Source organism: Barbatula barbatula (assembly GCF_947034865.1).
Source record: "Barbatula barbatula genome assembly, chromosome: 16".
Classification (NCBI taxonomy): Eukaryota; Metazoa; Chordata; class Actinopteri; order Cypriniformes; family Nemacheilidae; genus Barbatula; species Barbatula barbatula.
In genome coordinates, this window is record NC_136779.1 from 5,362,319 (window position 1) to 5,379,348 (window position 17,030).

General features: G+C 38.2%; 1 protein-coding gene across 5 annotated transcripts in view; it reads right to left on the reverse strand.

Moving 5' to 3' along the window:
- cyth1b (cytohesin 1b) overlaps positions 1-17,030 on the reverse strand; it is a 42,443-nt gene that overhangs the window by 18,266 nt on the left and 7,147 nt on the right. The window contains exons 1-2 of one of the 5 annotated variants that reach the window (XM_079476025.1): positions 16,439-16,839; positions 16,213-16,293 (exon numbers count right to left, since the gene is read on the reverse strand). The exons of 1 other annotated variant lie outside the window; for it this stretch is intronic. In XM_079476025.1, the coding sequence (XP_079332151.1) occupies positions 16,213-16,291 (79 nt within the window). In that variant the 5' untranslated portion in view covers positions 16,292-16,293; positions 16,439-16,839. Of the gene's footprint in view, positions 1-1,291; positions 1,647-2,771; positions 3,062-16,212; positions 16,840-17,030 lie in introns of those variants that run through there. 3 more of the 5 variants (XM_079476024.1, XM_079476026.1, XM_079476028.1) reach the window with 3 other exon arrangements.

Here is a 17,030-nt window from a genome sequence, read left to right on the forward strand (position 1 = left end):
AATTACCAAATATGGAGATACACGGATTCAGAAGGACAGCTGCGATATAACCCTGTCAATGGATTTGGCCCTTAGTGTTTATTAGGACAGTATTAAATAAGACTAAATAAAAATTATTATGCCTTTATTATTCAAGATATTCCTGTGCAGTTCAAAACACATTTACCAATGGTACCAAAATAAAAAATACGCTCTTAAATTCTTCAAGATCAAATAAAAGCAGGAAGCTAACGCAACTTTTTAATACTTTATAAATTCCAACACGGCTTGAGACAGGATGCCATGCCTAGCGTACTCTCCCAGCTGACCAGGTCAATTCAGTGCTCTCACTAAATACCAGACACGTCACTCCTGCAAAGACACACGGCGGGGGCAGAGGAATGTGCTGTCATTAATCACGACACTGCCTGTGCGCTGTCTGTACGACGTGAGCATTTGATCCGCCGTACGGGCCGAAGAAAGCATTCATTTAGAATGCAGACATTACAAATAAACTCTGTTCATATCCATCTGCACTAATCGCACGCATCTTTAGTAGAGAGACCAATCCCAGAATGCAAAGCGGCGAACTTCGCTAAAGAAATTGACTTAAGATGCGAGAGAAAATAAACTTTAACCTGAATATTTCATTTAGAACTAATAAGTATGCAGAGAAACTAAATTCAGAACATTTCTACATATTTGTGAATGCTGCGCATTTTATGATCTCCTAGAAAAATCACAATTTCAGATTAGCAACACACAAAAATCAATACCGACACACATCACAAAAAGCTATATTTGGCACAGTTATTACTCTTTCCTGTCGAGTTAGGATCAGGATCAAGTAAAATGTAGCCAAAACACGATATGATGTGTATGCAAACAAAAAAACAAAAACATAGATCTTAGTTTAACCGAATTATCAGTTGATACACAAACACCCACCACTGGCTCCTTTCACAACATTGTCTCTGCAAACATACTGATAAGAAACAGCAGCAGAACAGTAGCCACAGATCAGAATAACAGTGAACAGAAATTTCCAAGCACCACGCACAAAGCCTACAACAACATAGACAAAATTTGCGCGTTTTCTGATGTCATACCGACTCTCTAGAATGACTATACGTATACAAGTCGTCTAGGGGAGGGGTAGTTGTGTCTCCCACAGGCCTGTAATAGCAACTGTCAATGTGCATACAATTTATAATATGTACATACTACCAAACACATGCATATTTAAATCAAAAGTCTGAATCGTAAATAACAACTTAATGTCATATTAATGCAATTAATACATCTACATTACCTCTGTAAATAATCCACTACCGGCACAAGGCAGGACAGCACGTTCTATGCCTCCACAATTTTCAAGTGCTTTTGATCCATTTATCCGGATAAAGAAACCTTAATGCCCTGCTGTAGCACAGAACTACCAGCAGAACTCTTAAGACCTTTTGGTTATCTCTTACGCCCCATCTGTAGAATGGTAATGATGCTATAGAAAGATGAGACAACCAGTTTTCCAGGCGTACGCCATGAGGATGATGGGAATGTTTGTCAGTTCGAGTACAGGACAGGAGTCCAACCTACAAATAGCTAAACGGCATCTCGACTATTCTGCTCTCCTAACAAACTCTGCTGTGTGTTGATCAACCCCCTCCTCTATTCCTCATGCTCTCTCTCTTTATCTCTCCCTCGTCTTGTCTCCTCCCAGGGCACACATATTGATTTCTGCCCGCTCAAGAGCTCCACCTTGTGGCTGTACAGAATTTTGCCCCGGTTGCATTTTAGTGACAGGGTGGCAGATATGACACCGAAATAAAATTCATATTCAATAATGCTTTAATACAGGCAAGATTTGCATGTAAAGAAACCAGAAGAACAGCAAAAGCGAACAATGAGAAGAAATTGTTTCCCCCTCTGATGTGCTTTTGTCTCATTCTGATTCAATGAACAAAGAGCTAGAGATCAAACATACCTCTCCCAAATAAGTATGTTTACAGTCTGGTCGGTTTTTGTTGTAGTTCTATCCAGCTCACAAATACAGATGAAAACAGAGCAATAACAGTCTTGGCCTGTTTTGGATAGTATTCGTCTCTCATCTCCCAACCTATTTTCGTGACACAAAAAAGTAAATGCAGCCAAATTGGAGCATTGAACAGAAAATACAGCTAATATAGACATGACCTGAATCCCAGTCAAAGCAGAAACTTGGCTTATGGTAAGAAATCAAACAGCGGCTCATAATGTGAACAAAAGAACCTGATTTGGGCTTTCACCAAGTAAAGCCGCTGCCATGGATATCCAGGGTAAGGGAAGAGGATTGGTCTCAACCACCCATTTCCAGATGCCATGAATCACATGAAACACTACAAATATGGCATGACGTGAGTATTTGGAAATCTAAACCTCCATTATTCACCTCTCCAGAACTACTGCTCGACAGCGGTCACATACCAAAGTTAACTTGAAGTGCCTTAAGAGATCAACGTTCCTTTAGAGCTTATACTCCTAAGGAAAAAAGACGATATGTACATATTCCAAAGGAAAACATTTTACGTTCCTTTACGTTCATTCACGTTCATTCACGTCGAGCGCTTAATCGTGAACGCACGCACGGACCTGTTGCATCGAATACGATCCTACACGCTTCCGTTAACGTGCAACAAACCAATCGATGGGTAACGAATCACAGTAATAAAATGTAAACGCCTGCCAAAGCTCGATTTTAAGAAGACGTGAAGTTTGCGTAAAGACGTGAAGTTTGCGTGAAGAGATTCACTCACCGATTCCGTCTTCTGATTTCAGCACCATGACAACAACGCCGATCCTTCGAGTCGGGCCAATTAAATATGAAATATTCTGTTGGTTTAATTAACCTCTTTTTTTAGTCTCTTAAATCTCTCTGTCACGAGTTGTAGCGAAACTCAAAACTTTAACAAAAGATGTTTGAAAGTATTCGCAGTGGCAACAGAGACCGGATGCCACCACGAGAACCTCATGCTCAGCGTACGGGGCGTGGCATGATAGTGACGCGCGGCCGGTTAGCGTATTAAGTTTTAGGGCGTGCGCACGCAGCGTAATCATTTTAAAACGTTAATTTATATCGGTGACATTATTAAAGACATCGCAGTGTTTTTCTGGATCAACTTAGTGTTCTGTAAGGGCTTGGTGGAGGAATGTCTCACAAATCATGCAATGCACTGTCAACATGATTTGGGCTCGTATCAAGGAACTGACGTCATGGTCGACAACACAGGCCCATTTATGTGGCTTTTTTTAATCCTTCTGGAAGCACTTCATTCATGTGGCTAGTAGACCAGATTAAAGACATGTGGGATCAAACATTGCATTAAAGAACTGCAAAAAGCCCACAATGATCATCAAACACTTCCCTGTTTCAATACAACATCCACATTGGTACTCGACGTGTTTCTAAACCAACAGAATTCCATATATCTTTTAATGACTTAAGATGAAAAATGACTCTTACAGCCTGAGGATGTTCAATTAAGCCTCCCGGCTATTCTTACAAGTCGACTCTTGTTTTCTGATGCGGTCCTCAGTAGGATAGTGCTTAGATCTAAACCATGACCAATGGATGATTATCCTCAGGATGGGTTAACAGTGCACTACATGAACAAGTTCTTTGTTCGGCTGTTTACTGACCCATTGAGATTGCTAAGGAACAAAGGTGAAGAACCAGTCAGAAAGTGCCAGCAGAAATGCATCCAAGCTGTTTTAACATGCGTGAATTTAACTTGCGTATCAGACGTGCAGGCAGTACCTGGGGTTGTAAAACGTATTTAATTTTTACCGTGCCGTGGGAAACAACGCAAACATCTATTTCGGTGTCTATAAAGAAACCTGATGCAACCTCACCCTTAGATGAGAAAACAAAACATCGTGCGTATGTTTGTGTGCGTGTTACCTCAGTAAAGAGAGTGTGGACACCAAAACACCAGATGTTCCCAGATGACTGCACAGCCTGGTATTTACCAGTATAATAAACCCTGTGTGAAGCCTGAGAAATGTCTTATTACAGACTGAAAATTGAAAATCTTACAATAAACCTCTGGCAATAAAATATGTTATTGTGTGTTTTTTGAGAACACTCAAAAAACTGCTCTATACTTTATTTTTTGTCAACATGACGAAACAAACAGCCATCATCATATTCTATGTTTCCTGTAGATCCTGTATCTGATGATAGATCGACTTGCCTTTAAAAAAAACATGATTTTTAAGTACTACAGAAAATGCTGAAATTCCTCAACTTTCACCCCAGCATGCTGGCCGTGGACTATACAGATGTCTGATATTATAGACCCTGTCATAGTGAAATGTCCTTGTATGATTTCTGAGATGTAAAAAAAAAACACCCGAGATTTTCTGTACATTTCTTACTAATCAAGATGTATTCACAAGCAAGCACTTGAGGAAAATTCTTGCCAACCTGCCAGTTACACTCTCTTGTGTTTGCTTTCCTCCTACAAAACATGAAAAAAAGTTAAATCTGCTAGACTGAAACATTTGACATTTCCAGATGCTCGCAAAAGTTTCTGCCTTTGTCGTGGCAACCAGTGCTTATTGAATATATAATTTTAGGCAAAACTCATTTGGCTGTGTGGGAAGATTCGATAACAACACGATACCATGATCTTGCTCAAAAACATTCGCAGAGGTCATAAAATCCTTTGAATAAAACAGTATTATAACAGAAAGAAAATACCCACAGGCGTATTGAATAGAAGTCAAAGAAAATGTTTACAGAATATAACGATTTGATCCATGGCACCAACCAAATGTTATTTCAAAAAGAAACCCCCGGATTTTTATCTTCCTAAACTTCCGTTTATAAAGCAATTTGCACCAGTGTTCATAATTGTGTGTTTGTTCTCCCTCTCTCCAACTAACAAACTTTATTTTTATGTCATACTGAAGTATCTCAAAACGCTTAAAGTTGCCTTTAATAATTGGACGACACTATAATGATTTATTTATTTAAAACATAATAATGTGGTTGACATATATTTGGGTATTTTAATACACAGTGTAATGTATTTAAAACATAAATGTAATTTCAATTTGTTAAGTAATTACTAATAATTAATTATAGCGTATACATAATCGTGTTGACATTTTTATATTGGTAGACAAGATCTTCATAAGATCTACTTTAGCTCTTATAGTGACTTTCCAAAGGAAATAAAGGGTGTTGGAATGTTAATGCACCGTTTCCCTGCAGCTGCTTCTACACTTGAAGCTAGTCACCTCGATGTGCACCTTGAGAAACTGTGAGCGAGAGTGTTAAGAACATCCTCCTCAAAGACAAATCACCTCTATCTATGCCTACTTTGGGCTGTACACTGATATACAACAGACTGTATATGCATATACATACTGTATGCGTGGCCATGTGGGTATTTTTATGTAAAATAAACCAAAAAACGATAGGATTGAGATATAGAGAGTTGCTCCAAACTATTGATTCCAAAGGTTTAGTCAATATTGTTGAGAATGTAAAAAACAGACCTTGATGTACAGTACATTACAGCACATGATGTTAGTAATGGCACATTCAATCCAGCAGGTGGCGCTATATAATTATGCATTTGATATTGAAAGAGCACATTTCTACTGAAAGCCATCTTCCCAAGAACTTTAAAGCACATTATTTAAAAGTAAATTAATACAGCGGCAGGACTAAAAGTGCAGTCATGTGCTTAAAATTTGAGCATTAGATTATGGCAAAACCTGGAAACGGCTTCTGTATTATAAAATAATGACCATATTACTGATACTCTCTCTCTCTCTCTCTCTCTCTCTCTCTCTCTCTCTCTCTCTCTCTCTCTCTCTCTCTCTCAAACAGACACAGAGCACACCTTGATCCAAGCATAAACAAAGAGTGTCCTTTTTGTGGTGAACAGGAAACTATTTTTCACCTATTTTTGAATTGTGAAAGATTGTTACCTCTTTTTAGTATTCTGGAAGAATGGTCTTACGGATTGGGCCAAGAATTTACGTCTAAGGTGTTTATATATGGTCCTAAATATCAAGCCAGCAAGAAAGAACCAATTGCTTTACAGAATTTTTTATATGGCCAAGCAAAACTTGCAATTTGGCTGTCAAGAAAGAGAAAACTGAGTAGTGAAGGAGAAAGTAATGTGGTTATGATCTTGACTGGACTAGTGAGATCTTGGGTAAAAATTGAATTTGCATTTTGTAAACTGTCGGAAAATTTAGAGATGTTCAATTGGAAGTGGGCTTGTAATAACTGTATTTGCGAGGTTACTGACAATGGCCTTCTAAACTTACACATTTGAAAGCAGTTGTATTATTTATTATGTATTTTTTATTTCTCTCTCTCTCTCTCTCTCTCTCTCTCTCTCTCTCTCTCTCTCTCTCTCTCTCTCTCTCTCTCTCTCTCTCTCTCTCTCTCTCTCTCTCTCTCTCTCTCTCTCTCTCTCTCTCTCTCTCTCTCTCTCTCTCTCTCTCTCTCTCTCTCTCTCTCTCTCTCTCTCTCTCTCTCTCTCTCTCTCTCTCTCTCTCTCTCTCTCTCTCTCTCTCTCTCTCTGCTTTTAATTGAAAGATCAGGCCATAAGGACCATTACTGCTGGCATTGTGATATTATGGTCTGTTTTTTTCCTAAATGCCCTTTGTTGTCATTTTAATGAAGACGTTTTGATGGGTTTTTCCATTTTAACAAATTCGTGATAAAAATCTAATGTATGCTATGAAAATAATGGGGAACGTTGTGTTTGACATGAAAGTGTGCGTTATCTGAACTTTGATGTAGAATGCTCTGAAACTTGCAAAACAGAGAAATTAAAAGACATCAGAGAGAGACGCTGCGCATCAGCAGACATAAACACACAGACACAACTCTTTCGGTTTAGTATGCTGATTTTGTATTCTGATTGTGGATGTGCAAACCAGAGCGAGCCAGTCCTAGCACACAGTGTCTTCTGTTTAAGGATAAGCAGATGTGAGACACAGCCTGAATTCATTTAAATACCATTTCCACCTTGTGCCCCGTCAGGATGACTCTAGTTTAGTAAACCTTACTAAATTTCAGTGCTACCAATATCGCGAACAGATTTTTTTATATAGCACACAATGTGAGGGAATAACTATTCGAACAGTATCTAAACATTTTAATGGCTTCCATCCAAAGGTGAGAGACAGACTAGAAGCAAAACATTTTCAAGCCATGTGACCTTAAAATAAGATATACAGTGGGATAACACAGTCGGCCGGTCATAAACACACAATAGCCCCAGACATGATCATTAGAGCTGACGCAAATTACCAAATAATATAATAAATGATGTTGAAGTTTTTTTAGCCGTGAAAAAAACCACACCAGGGCACACATGAAGACTGAATGGACCACGGTCACTATTACAATATATCTGACCGTCTGAATTCTGACCTATCAGAATCACATGAAAGCTATTTCCTTTTAGCATTGTGAGTAAAGACACAGCGTCTGAATCCATTAAGCTTTGTCCTTTCTCAAATGGTTGCCTTTGAATTACAAAGCACCGGGGTCGACCAAACAACTTAAGCGGTTATCTTTGAAAGGCTGTATTTAAATGCCAACTGAGACAGCCATCAGAGTATCTAAAAAAAACGGCACACGATAGAAGAAATGTGAGTTCACATTGCTGTTGCCGAAAGCACCAAGATGAACTCCTACAAGGATGAAGTTGAAGGGGCAGAAAATCTGATCTAGCCGTTTAATGCAGGTGCTACTACAAATTAACCATTACTAATACTGGGGCAGAAACAACAGTCGCTCCGTTTTCAGCGATGTGGTAAAATCCAACTCGCAAACCTCTGAGAGCCTACTAAAGACATTGTGGAGTATACATCCCAAACTAAATACCATGACGATACAATCCAAATTGAATTCATTTTTAAGTAAATTGTGTGTTTTCTGTACTATGCAATGTAAATAAAAACCTTACACAGAACTCCCCTTAAATATTGCTTTGTCCAAATAGTTTGTTTCCAAAAGTGAACATACCGTGAGGTAAGACAACATTTCTAAAGATAACCCGAGTGTAGCCTTACGTGTAAACAGAGCAACGGTTTATTTCAACAATGAATTTATTATAGTTGTGTTGTCGTAGGATCAAACTTTAGGTCTGTATTTCACGACCAGATGGAGACGGACCAAAATAAACAGTCATCACTCTGTCTCTGTCTCTCTTTTTCTATCACTCGCTTGTTTAAGAACACACACTGCTATGCAAAAAGATACTCAGTACCACACCGCACCTGTTCCAAAGCTAGATAAACATTGAACAGCTGAGCTGGTTTGGAAGTCAATGTAAAGATAACCAAAAAGTTAATAAGAATGACATTTATATAGCTCTTTTCTGGGTACTCAAAGCGATTAACATCGAAGGGGGAATCCGCCAAAAATGTCCAGCATCTCCCTGGATAATGCGATGGCAGCCATATTGTGCCAGAACGCCTACCACACACCAGCTGATTGGTGGAGAGCAAATTACACATGGGGATGATTAGGAGGCCATGATGATGTATAGAGGCGAATGGGTGAATTTGGGATTTTTTTATGACCACAGAGAGTCAGGACCTCGGTTTAACGTCTCATCAGAAGGACAGTAGCTAGAAAAAAACACATTTAAAAAGAAATGACTCCAATGTGAAAATTTGTATCTTTTTCTATTTCGTGTTAACTTGACTCGTGTTAAGTTATATGGTCAGCTTTGTTTTCAATAAAAAGAATAATGTTAACGTGACACAAAGCTGTATTAATCCAGATATATAAAGTATGAATCAATTCAGTCTTGTTTTAGAATTTATTTTAAAGGTCCATTGTCGAATTTGTTGGAGGCTCTAAAGACAGAAATGTAATATAACATACATAAATGAAGCGTTATGTTTTGATTACCATAGAATGAGCTATTTCTGTCTACATACACCACTGGTCCCTTTACATGGAATTCTCAATGTTGTTTTTACAGTAGCCTTAAACTGACAAACTGCTCTACAGAGTATGATTTGTACATATGTTTTCTCCTTACGCAAAGAAACAAAAACATGATGATATCTTAGTCCTGTAAGAGCTGCCGTAGTTTTTCAAAAGAGAGGGGTGGAGTGAGCCGTTGGTTGCTATTGGCAACCTCATCTCTAGATGCCGCTAAAATCTCCCGTTGCTCCTTTAAGTTTAGTTTAAAGGATCATAATTTTTGCACTTATATTTTGATTTAGTTCAAAAACATTTCCTGTCAGCCTTTTACTATCCTGTCCTGATAAAGGCATAAAAGCTCATGAACATAAATGATTATATAATATTCTTCATCTAAGATGTCTGTGTATGGTATCATCTCTGAGAATTGTCCAATGACGACAGTGGTCTGAGCGTTCCATTTCATCACAAGGACTTAATTGGCTGTTCTGTTTTAAGCAGAATTAAAAGTCAGACCGAACAGCTGCGTGATTAAATAAGAAACCTGTTGAAATAGCCCTCTCCAAAGTGAACAGCTGAAATATCCTAATGCTCCACGTGTCGCAGAGAAACATTATAGCAAAAACTATTTCCACGGATAGAGTTTATGAAAAATTATAACAATATGACCGAGCAAATTGTGCTGAACAAATAGATGGGTGATGATGATGCCAAGGGCGAGAAAAACAAATACATTTGGTTGTATTTATGCCCTGATGTCTTTTAAGGGTTCTCTTTTTTTAACTCCAATGCTCAACATTTCTGCATGTAACGATTCATCAGTTTTTATGTGAAAACACTAATAACTGAACAAAATCATTATTGTTCCCATTCAGTGCACGAACACTGAACTGACCAATGAATGCCAATAAACACGGAATAATCTAAAAGCTCTTCAAATGTGGGTCTATTGGTGTTACTTGGAATGGGTCACTGCTCTGTCTCTCTCAAAGAGTCTGATGACCCCTGGGCTATCTAAAAACATCCAAGTTCACAAGAGAGGCATTCACATTCTGTCATGACAGCAGCCATTCACATATAGACCGACCTAAGTGGAAAGGTTAAATGAACACTAACCTGCAATGCCCATCGGTAAATAAATACTGAGATTTTGAATAAAAAAGGAATCTGCACTGGCGAAACCATGACAACAAATCCTACTTCACTTCACTTGGGAATCTGATGTGACGGCAGTGCCGTTAGGACCAATATAGCTGAGAATATCTCCCACATGAAACACAGAAGTAATTCTGAATACTTAATGCCAAAGTTGAACTTGCTCCACACTTCAGTAAAGAGAGAGAATCACTTGCTACTTTATTTCAGAACTAATATGAGTCACATTGAGATTGAGATGTTGACAGCTTGTTCCAATAAAGGCACAGTGGAGCAAAGTGCCAGACAGACGCAGGAACCCCAGCGGGTCCCTTAGTCGACTGTTCCACATTTTAGAGCACATGTTCTGGTATTGGTCCATAAGAGACCTGCCTTAAAGGTACAGTCACCCAAAAATGAAACTTAATGCCATTAAGACTCATATCCTATATTTGAAACCATTGAATTACTGTATGTTAGAAACGAACAGAATTTTGAAATGCAGTAATGTTAATTAATGATTAAATGATGACAACATTTCAATGTTTTAATAAACTGTTCCTTTAAGACCCAAAGAGTAGCCAGAGTTCAGTATATGAGATGAAAAGGCTATCTGGATGTTTTCATCCAAAACAGCTCATCCCTTATGGAAATCAGGAATGATATGATGACAGAATGAGGGACGAATTTTGAGAACAATAAAGGACTGAAGATATTAACTTGTCAAGCAGATGTGCAGTAATAAAGGAGAGAGCTAGGGAACAAACGATTTAAGGGCTGCTTGCTTACGTTGGAGAGGCACAGCTCAATAAGAATCTCTGGAGAACTGGTAAGTATATCAGAATAAAAAAACAAAACGAAGAAATGCGAGTTTTGTTTTGCTTCTCATCACAGAAGGTGACTCTCTCAGAAAAACTGGTGGGCCACCGCCGTGGCATAATAGGAGATCCAGGAGTGGGCAGCATGGATCAATTGCCGCCAACATGATATGGACTCACAATATGAGTCACTTTACCCATCCAGATCACATTTCTGTCCACGGTTTACCATCACTATTCTTTATATCTTTTCTTCAGCCTGTTAGATTGTAATCGACAAATGTAAAAAAATCCACTTCTTTCACTTTATATTGCGGCAAAAATACTGAATAGCACAAGCAAGGGGTTTTATGAAACTTCAAAGTATTTTAATACAAGCAGGTATTGTGTGTTTGATCAACATTGTGCACCTGCAGCGATATTATTGTGGAAAAACTAAGAAGTTAAGAACGGAAAATATGTGGACATGCACAATGCATTCAAACAAACTGTAATCCAACGATTATTTTACAGAATTATTCAGCTTAATTTTAGTGCAGTCTCGGAAAATGCATTAAAAATAAAGATAGCACTATCAATAGAAAATAATCATTCTTGTTTTAAGTCATCAATTGTCTCATTAGACTGTTTTCTTTGTGTCTTCAATAAGAAATATTAGACGAAACATTGAGACACAAAGTAAACCTAAATGCGACGGATTTCAGTTTAGCAGATAGTTTGGCGATAAGTCCTCCAGAAGGACAAAAAAGAAGACATGCTTTACAAGACTTAGAGCATAATGAAACAAAGCAAGAGGAGCTTTTGAAATGATAATGATATGATGTTAGGACATCTCCAACAACAGCCCACACATCTGGTGTCTTGATACCTGTATAATAACTCACGGTGTTGTGTGTGCGCTTATAAAAGAGTCTGAAACAGACAGGTCAAATTTAGTTCAAATGCAGCTGGTTTATTCGGAGAGCTAAAAGATTAAATAGACTCAACAAAAATGGCTAGAATGTTCATAGAGCCTGTATCACGCTGATTTGTTACAGTAGACACAAAACAAATGTTACACCAGTATGAGGTGTGTACACTAGATTTCCCACAGATGTGACATGTCTCAGAAGCGTTACCAAATGTGTTACTAGATTGACTAAGTATTTCCGATTTCATTTACATTTACATTTACATTTAGTCATTTAGCAGACGCTTTTATCCAAAGCGACTTACAGATGAGGAACCATTGGAAGCAATTATAACAAGGCAACAAAATACATAAGTGCATCAAACTAGTCCATTAAAGCCTAGCACAGTATAAAAAGCTAAGAATAGTGAGGTTAGTAAGTGTTTTTTTTTTTTTTGTTTTTTTAATGAAGGAAAGGGAAGAGAATTAGGAAAAATCAATCAGCGACGTGTTGACGGAAGAGATGCGTTTTTAGTCGTTTTTTAAAGATGGCAACCGAGTCTGCTGATCTTGTAGCAGCTGGTAGATCATTCCACCAATGTGGAACAGATCCAGAGAAGGTACGGGAGAGTGACTTTTTCCCTTTTTGGGATGGTACCACTAGTCGTTGTACCACCTTACGATTTCGTAAGTCATTGAACAGACATGAGACTTGAGATTCATTGCATTGGCCAAGCATTCAATTTGTAGGATTGTAGCTGAAAATGGCTTTTTTTCATTAGCCGCACACACGGTCTTTGGAGTTTTTCATAACATCACCTCCACATTCCAGTGTTCATCTAGAGGAAGGTTGAATTGCTTACTGACTTACAGCGATTAGAATTTCTAATCACGGACAGTACTAAAAGTGGGACTTTGCTTGTAATAATAGGGGAACTACTTTTAGTGCTACATAGAACCATATTTTGCTGCTTCTGTGTTTCTTCAGCGGATCTTTTGGGTGACTGAGGTGCTTTATAGAACCGCTGAAGAACCATACGGTGCTATGTCTCACCTCGGTCACCCCAAAGAACGCTGAATATGATTACGAGAAAATAAATCACTTTTAGTGCTACATAGCACCACTTTTTGGTTGAGTGAGGCCTGTCTGTAGGATCCACGTTGTGTATCTACTGTAGGTAGTATATGTGTGTGTGTGCACATGAAGGTCTGTGATAGAGCATTGTTTATTCACATATTATGAATGTCACTTAGTTACATATAAAAGAAGGGTTGCCTTTTATTGCAGTGCGATCCCCCTCTCTTAAATCCAACAACACTTACAGTATATATCGCTTTAACTAAATAAATGAATAAATAAACAATAGCGTGGCAATAAAACACACTGACCCCTACAGGCCAGACAACAGTATGTTTTGTTAACATCATCAATAATCGAGTCAATATAACCGGTAGAACTCTATATGACAAAGAATATATGTTTAAATATGTATGCCTTTCGGCAAAAATACTGTAATACAATAAAGGATGGTTCTGAGGACTTTATATTTTTCTAATTGGATACAAATGTGTTCACAGAGATAACACATTTTTACCATGACATGCACTTTTAAGATGCTTAACAGAGACAAGTTTTGTCTGCATATTCGCCTCTGTAATGAAGACACTGTAATGAATTTCACTGGGCAGAAAAATGCTAATGCAAATGAAAGAAAATGCCATGTGATGCATTGGATTTCCTGTTCATGATGTTTCACAAAATGTGACCTGGTAATGATCCATGACAGACGACTTCCTAAAATAAATCACATTGTGCTTACACTAAGAAAAAGTCACAGTTTCGGTACAAACGACTTCCCAAATTAGTAGTTAGCATGAAATATGTTTTCATCCAAAGCTAATTACAAATCACTTATGATAATAGGCATTTTACTTAATGGAGATGACACATATATAAATATAAAATATCCAGCTGCAACAACAATATCATATGATTGGAACCCAAACATTTTTCCAAAACATTATCTCTTTTCTAAACAATTGACCTCATTTGAGAATTTAAAGGTCCCGTGTATGAAATGTGGCGGCATCTAGTGGTGAGGTTGCAAATTGCAAACAACGGCTCACTCTACCCCACCCCCTCCCTTTCGAAGCACTACGGTGGCTGACACAGGACTAAGAAGATGTCATCGCGTTTTCGCTTCTTTGCCAAAGGAGATAACTTATTTCCAAAACGCGCTCTGTAAAGTTTGTCCATTTAGGGCTACTGTAGAAACAACAAGGGGACCCGCGGTGTATGTAGATAGAAATAGCTCATTCTAAGAACTGTCTTTATACTTAGTTATGTTTATTATAATGCATTTCTGTCAATAGATCTTCCCAAAAAATGACACAATGGACCTTTAAAGAGAAAGCATAAGAAAACGTAAGCGGTATGTCTTAAAAGCTCTGAATGAGTGGCCTCTAAGCAATACAACTGTCTTCTTTGGGTAACAACAAGCTGTTGGTATTTTTCAGTTCGCATTTTCTGAAGAAAGATTCAGTTACTCAAAGGAGTCTCACTCCTCCATTTCGTTGACCTACCTCAAATTTTTCTGTGTCTCAAAATGTGTCTCCCTCATTCTCACCTATTGATTGCAACTAACACTTATTTTACACCAAGCAACGTTGAGCTACAAACACGCATACACACACAGAGGGAGGTGCTACATTAAACACATAAACACCCTCATTAACAATAAGACTATTTATAAAACAATTTCTGCGCAAAACTAGGAAATGAAATTAATTTGAATTATTCATTTATGGGTTGATTAAAGACATACTGTACATACTGTATAACAGCCATACCATTAATCGCAAAATCATTACAAATGAGTCAGAATCACTGGCATATCGTGGAATATGAAATATAAACAATGACGGCAGCGTTCCCCCCTACGCTGCCACACAGTTCACTTTTCTATTACTCATCCGCTACGATCTCTGGGGATTGTGCCCCCTCTCTGTTCCACCCACCCGCTCCTCTCACTGAAAATGAATAGCGGCCTAGTGGGCAATGCTCCCTTGGCTAGCTTTATTTCACACTCTGTTGCTGTCTGTCTGTCGGTCTATGAAAAAGTGTCACCTGAAACAAGCCAAAAATGGCGACAGAGGTAGTAACACAGAGGTCATGTTAGGCGCCATACAGCATAGGTCAAGGTCAAAAAGAAATTCTGTCATTACTTACTCACCCTTGAGTTGTTCCAAATCTTTGTTCCGATGAACACCGAGATAGATATTTGGAAGAATGCTTGTAACCAAACAGTTTTTGGCCACCATTAATTACCATAACAGGACGAATTCTTCAAATGATCTTCTTTTGCGTTCAAGTTTATACCGCAGTTTTTCTACTTTGGTTATAAGCATTCTTCCAAATATCTTTCTATGTGTTCATCAGAACAAATACATTTATACAAATTTGAAACAACTCCAGGGTGAGTAAATTATGACAGAATTTAGTTTTGGGGTGAAGTGTTCCTTTAACCAAATTGAAAAAATCATAAATAATACAAAAAACATGCAGCCGACAAAAATATATTTTCCTTTAACAGTATAATCCTATCAACCTTAACAAGGAGTTGCAAAGTACAATTTATGAATTTATACACAATATATTGTGATTTAATATATATTAATATTTATGATTTAATTTAATTGTAGGCTTTTTTAATCTTAAATAAATGAATTTATCTTAGATTCTGAATTTATCTGCAGCTTTTTGTTTTTTTTATACAAAATTTGTATGAATTAATTTCATTTTATTTCCCTTTCTACCAAACTTTAGTCAAAGCATTTATAACCAACCAAAAAGAATGAAAAAAAAGAACTAGTTTGTTTTAGTCACACGTGTGCCACTAACACGCAAAGCCTCATTATTTCACGAATGTTTAGCAATGCCCTGGCTATAGTTATGCAAGATATGTGACAAAAAATGTCATCGTGGAACAGGTGGATGTCTCAAGGTTAGAGATAAAAAAACAAATCACTAGAATTCAGAGCTATCACAACCACAATATGCTGATTTTAGTACCCACAACATTTCTTACAGTTCACCAACCACTTTGGATCACCACAACAAGTGATTTCTCTCAAACGAAACATAGCACGACCACTATCAACAGCTTCTCTCCGTCAAACACTTCCATGATGCGAGGACACTGTTTATCACCACGGCAACAACGCTAGACAGATAATGACATTCAATTACACATAGTGAATGCCGAGGACTTACAAACAAGTTTATGCATTTATTAAATTGGTAATAAATGCAAATACTAAACCACATACCCTAGGCATATCTGCAGAATATCTCTGCAAACAAAATAACAAACCGGACATTTGACATCCATGTGCTTCACAAACACACGCACACAGACGTCAGCACACATTGACAGACTCACCTGTTGGTGCATCCGGCACGACCCTGGGACACATGAACGCCTGGAAGCTGGAAGCACACAGTTCACTCACCGTCCCCATTGCTTACCGATAAAACAACGAGTTAAAGACCTGTCCACGTTTCAGTTTGACTGTATGAGAAGTGACTGAGCCAACACAGAGAAAACACAAAAAGCTGCTTCCCCTTTTATACGAAAGGAGAACTTGTTGAAAAGCTTGTGACGATACCTATGTTATACTTGTTTTGATCATTAATTCGCTTTTTCTTTATGTTCCTGTCCGGGAGGAAACAGATTCCAAAGATCTCAGACTGTAGCAGATCCACCAGCGCTCCTCGCTGATCTCTCCACTCCGATGTGTGCTGGACTTGCAAGCTCGCTCGCTCGTTCACTCTCTCGACTGACTTCCACTATTTTCACCCTCTCTCTCTCTCTCTCTCTCTCCCTCCCTCTCAACCTGTCATTTTACTGTATGCCGTATTTCTCCTTCCCTCACGTTTCTCTGACACACTTCTATTCTAAGTCATCGGCGTGGATCTGAAATAGCTTTGGTAGAGCATGTTATACAAAGATATAAGTACAGCGTCATTAACACCTCCCCACTCACTGCCAGCAAACAGCACGAAGGGCAGTTTAGTCAGAGCTCAGCAATCCTAGGCATCTATGCCATATGTGGTTTTGAAGGACATGCATATGTTTCCTCACAAACAATCACGAGATCACACACCCCAGACTATAAATGTACCACTGTAGATTGTGTTGCTTTAAAGGTGCTGTGTGTAATTATTTGGAGGATCTATTGACAGAAATACAATATGATG